General features: G+C 36.4%; 2 protein-coding genes across 2 annotated transcripts; both read right to left on the reverse strand.

The window, feature by feature from the left end:
- Nucleotides 1–814: 814 nt before the first annotated feature.
- On the reverse strand, nucleotides 815–1,474 carry TRIADDRAFT_62534 (uncharacterized protein; the record flags this gene model as incomplete). Its single annotated transcript, XM_002118462.1, has 1 exon — nucleotides 815–1,474. The coding sequence occupies one exon, from the start codon at nucleotides 1,472–1,474 to the stop codon at nucleotides 815–817; it is 660 nt and encodes a 219-aa protein (XP_002118498.1).
- A 792-nt stretch (nucleotides 1,475–2,266) lies between these two features.
- On the reverse strand, nucleotides 2,267–4,538 carry TRIADDRAFT_62535 (uncharacterized protein; the record flags this gene model as incomplete). Its single annotated transcript, XM_002118463.1, has 2 exons — nucleotides 2,267–3,339; nucleotides 3,374–4,538. 2 exons carry the CDS (start codon nucleotides 4,536–4,538, stop codon nucleotides 2,267–2,269), a joined length of 2,238 nt encoding a protein of 745 aa, XP_002118499.1.
- Nucleotides 4,539–4,599: the final 61 nt, after the last annotated feature.

The raw sequence follows: 4,599 nt of genomic DNA on the forward strand, positions 1-4,599 counted from the left end.
TATTTTCTTTAATCTACTGAGTTTATTTTTCTTTAAAAAATTACTAAAATATACGCGATGAAATACATATTTAACCATCTGATTGGTTCAAATAGAATTGATTATTGGCTTGGGGGGTTTATCGGTGATGCCCTATGGCGCATCTGATCGATTCAAACAACAAAATCAATAAATTATGCAAAATGCGCTAAAACATGTACAGTAGGCCTGATCATTTAAAATAATTTCTCGCACGGGGATGATGCAGGACACAAATTTGATTTGCGCCGCGTGAGATTGGACGATTTCTTTATTTTTTTCTAGATATGTCAATACATGTCTAATGTATCAGTAGGACAGCTTAAACGAAGTGTATAAAAAAATCTATGCAAAATGATCAGGCCTAATGTACAGTATGCTAATATACAGTACTGTACTGTAAATAATACGGTGAAATTGGCTTTTGCAATTACCGCGAATAAATAAATCTCAATGCCAGTCTCTGGAAAAGATTGGCTTATGCTTGCCAACACCGCTTTTTAATCATGGTCAGCTCTATGTTGCTCTATGAAGAGTACGTAGAGGTCCTTCCGCAATCGTAGCAATGTCTACATCTGTTCAAAATATCGTTTATAGGGATATCTTCATGCAATACAGCAGTAGAACAGAAGACAATCTTTTACTTAGAATTTGGTCATTATTTATTCGCCATGCAATTATAGCATTCCTAAATTTATTTTGGTTTTCCATGCTTCTACTATATACAGTACAGTACTGTACTAGATTAAGATCACATGCTACAAATGTTCACGTGTATTTGGATATGGTATTCAAGTTATGTTCGTACTAGAGCTGATTTGTTGTCACAGTTCTTATGTCTCGTTAACGTGTGTATGATATCGCGCTTGGCTTGGGCTTCCAAATAAAAGTAGACTAAAGGAAAGGAAAGCTCAAAATCCCAGATTCTTGATCTCGTTACAATCATAATATAAAAATATCGGGGAGATTCAACACTTCTTTGTGGCTCCTTCTTGATCGTATCCAGTTTTTGATCACAATGCTTTACGATTTTCTTAAAAGCATCCCAAACTTTTTGTTTCGCTCTGTCTTCTGTCAATCCCAAAAGATCTGTTTTTGTTATACCAAAGACGGAATAGTTTACCATATCGACTGGGTTGTGAAAAAGTGTAATCAGTACTTTCAGCAATGTGCTTAATTCCTCTAGTCCCGCACGGAGTATACCACTAATTTCTATTAATATTACGACAGCTTTAACCTGACGGGCATTTCGAACCGCCAGGGGACTACTAATTGCAGTCACAACAGCATCGTCTGGATCTCTATTATCCAAAAAACCTGGACAATCTGTGAAAACCCAAGGATAGTGATTGCTTATAACTGGCTTCGCATATGAAGTTTCTGAATCCATTTCATGACCGACCTTAAAGGTTGCAGAATCTATGGCATCTACAGCCCCGTTATCTTCATTTTTCATTTCATTTCATTGTGTAACATATAATTTAAGAGTGTACTTTTCCCAACGCCGGTCGTGCCGATCGTTGTGTTTCCACTCTTAGTCGTTAACGTTAGCACGAGGAACTTTGATACACTCCTCCTAGTAAGCTTACTGAAAGTCTCTTTTATTTATTTTTTCGCTTGGCGTGTTTGCTCAAAGCCTTTCTCTACCTTCTCCTGGATATAAGTGACATTCAACATAACTTGTTTCTTGATAAAATAGAATACTTTCTTAGAAAAGGCTAAGAAAAAGTGATTTACTGGCTCCGATGCGATAAGTCCCCTTAATGGCAATACTTCAATTTAATGATTACTTAACGGTTGAATATAGAATAATCGCGCAAGTAACGTTGTCTTGCCTTGATAAATCTACTCGTTCTCGTTTATACTTCGTAATACCACATATTAACAGTTGATGATGCATTAAAGGGGAGGTCGAAACATTGGATCGGGAACTTCTAGAAAATAGATTTTTTAATTTGTTTACCCTAGCAAGGATTACTTTTTCTTATATAATCAATCAATTTAGTGCTAATAGCAGCCACAACAGAATTCTCATATGATGTGTATACTGGAAAACTTGATAAATCTGCAAAAACCCAAGGATAGTACTTACTTACAATCGGTTTAGCAAATAAAGTTTCTATTCCATGACCGATCTGAATGGTAGCAGGGCCCATAATATCTATAACCCCGAAATCGCTCTCTAGCATTTCATGGCCTAACATGTAATTGGGAAAAGGACTTTTACCCATGTCGGCATGACCAATTGTCAACACCAAATCTCAAAACTATCCTCCATAGAACTAATATCTTCTGTTGTTTCATCTGTTGTAAACCTTTTAAGGCGCTCAGTGATTTTATCTAGCTGACGTTGCTTCGTAAAAAGTTCTTCTCGCTCTTGAATAATTTTCTTTAACATTTCTATCTCTTCCTCTACGCTTTGTTTTAATCTGTTGAGTTCTTGTGGATCATTCGATGACATACTAAGCACTTGATCCACTTGAGAAATCTTTTCTTCCTCAGTGGATGTAGGCAAAGCTGATTCATTCAGTTGGGCCCAATCACCGTAAAGAATACGCTCTTTCTTACCAGTCGTTGGATGAGTAAACTCAAACACACTGCCTACGCTATTCATAGGAAATTGCTCCATTAATGAAGATAATTCAAATCCTGTTCCTGCCTTCGTTACCACCAGTGTCCTAATCCATTTACCAGTTATAGGATCTTTTTTGTTAATAGCACCATCGTCTAACTCATCTGCTGTATTATCCTGAGAAAGTTGACTCAAATCCGTTTCATTTAAGTCTAACTGAAAATATCTTTTAGTTACATCAAAGTTCGCTTTAAAGGTTTTATAGCGCTTAATAAATTTGTATACCAAAGTGCTCGGAAACCGTAGCAACTCGTTGATACTTTGCACAATCTCAAATTTTTCAGGCATTTTCAAAGTATCAGAATCACCGTAAAAATTTTCCAATAATTCTAAACCTTTTGCTTTACTCTTTTCCATACGTCTCCGATTTTCTGCCATCCGCGCAGACAATTGGTCAATATCTCCATCACACTGCCGTAGTTTATTTGTGCGATCTTTCTCTACTTCTTCCTGGACTACATTTTTCACGGATGTTATATTGGATGAAATGCGTTCCTTAGATTTCTTAAGCTCAAGCACGTTATCATTTAACTCGTCGAAAGACTCTTTGCATCGACTAATTTCTTCTCGAAGATCTTGAATACGCCTACGATTACCTGTATCATGCTTAGAAGCAATGTAAACCGTCATAGTAGCATCCCCTTTTCCACCAGTCAGATTGATACCACGTTTTATATCGGCCTCTCCGCCTTTCATCTGTTGTATTGCACCAGCAACCATTACCTATTCGTTGATCGATATCAACAATTGGTGTCCGTTCATCTTCAGTATCAAAATCAAAAAGGACTTCATGATAGGTCCAATATTGCTCCTTTTTGATATACTTCTTTTCAGCAAATATCACGGGCTTATCAGTATTAATTTCATTCAATTCTTGTTTAAATTTTTTTAAATGATCATTAACAGACTGCATCTTTCTTTTTTCAGACTGGATAGATTGTTCATTTTCTTCAAGCATTTCTGACCAAGTGTTTATTAATTTTGTTGGGACTTCAGAAGCAGAAATATAACTGTCCAACTCCGATCTCAATCTTTTCATCGACGTCATTCTCTTTTTGTTATCATTCCACAAATCAATCGCACGTTTAAGCTGATCTACAGCTCCTGTAATTGCACCGATTAGCTGATTACCTTCACCAGCCAAATCGTAAATTGCCTTATTAAAGCTTGTTCTATTGATATCATAATCTTCAAAATTGAAGTCTGCGATCGTAATTAGCGGTAACGGCAGTGCATCTTGTTGAGCATTACTAGTAGATGTTGATATTGGAGGTGGAGAAGTATCATATGGTAACTGATCAGTTTGAGCTTCAGTTCTCGATCTAATGGCACAAATACGATCGGTTACGAGCTGTTTTGAATCACCATCATCAAGAATATCAATAAACATGATATCATCTTTACGACCAAGTACTGCACTAGTAAACTCTTCCATCACTTTATATTCACTGATAATCAAATCTGTTCCATCTCTTTCTCTCTTCTCTGTCTCAAGAGTTTTTATTCTTCTACGACATTCTTCTTTAATTTTATTCAAACCTTGTAACGTTATTTTCTTAGCCCTTGTTTTTCCTCCCTTTATTTGATCTAGTTTTGTCACACCAATTACAGAATACTTTAACATTTCAACTGGATCTCGAAATAATTTAATCAATATCTTCATCAACGGACCCAAAGCAGTCAATCTACTACTTAAAAACTCAGTCGCATCCATCAGTATAACAATCCCCTTGACTTGTTTTGCAATGCGAATAGTTAATTCCATGCTAATGGAAGTCACAATCGTATCATTGGTCATTCTATTATCCAGAAATCCCGGACAGTCGGTAAAAACCCAAGGATAATTTTTATCCGCAATCGGATGTGTATACAAAGTTTGTGAATGCATATTATGCCCAATATGTGCGGGACACTCTCTCTCTACCGTCTCCACCGTATCAGATTCTTCA

The sequence above is a fragment of the Trichoplax adhaerens genome, genomic scaffold, assembly GCF_000150275.1.
Source record: "Trichoplax adhaerens TRIADscaffold_111 genomic scaffold, whole genome shotgun sequence".
NCBI classification, from domain to species: Eukaryota; Metazoa; Placozoa; class Uniplacotomia; order Trichoplacea; family Trichoplacidae; genus Trichoplax; species Trichoplax adhaerens.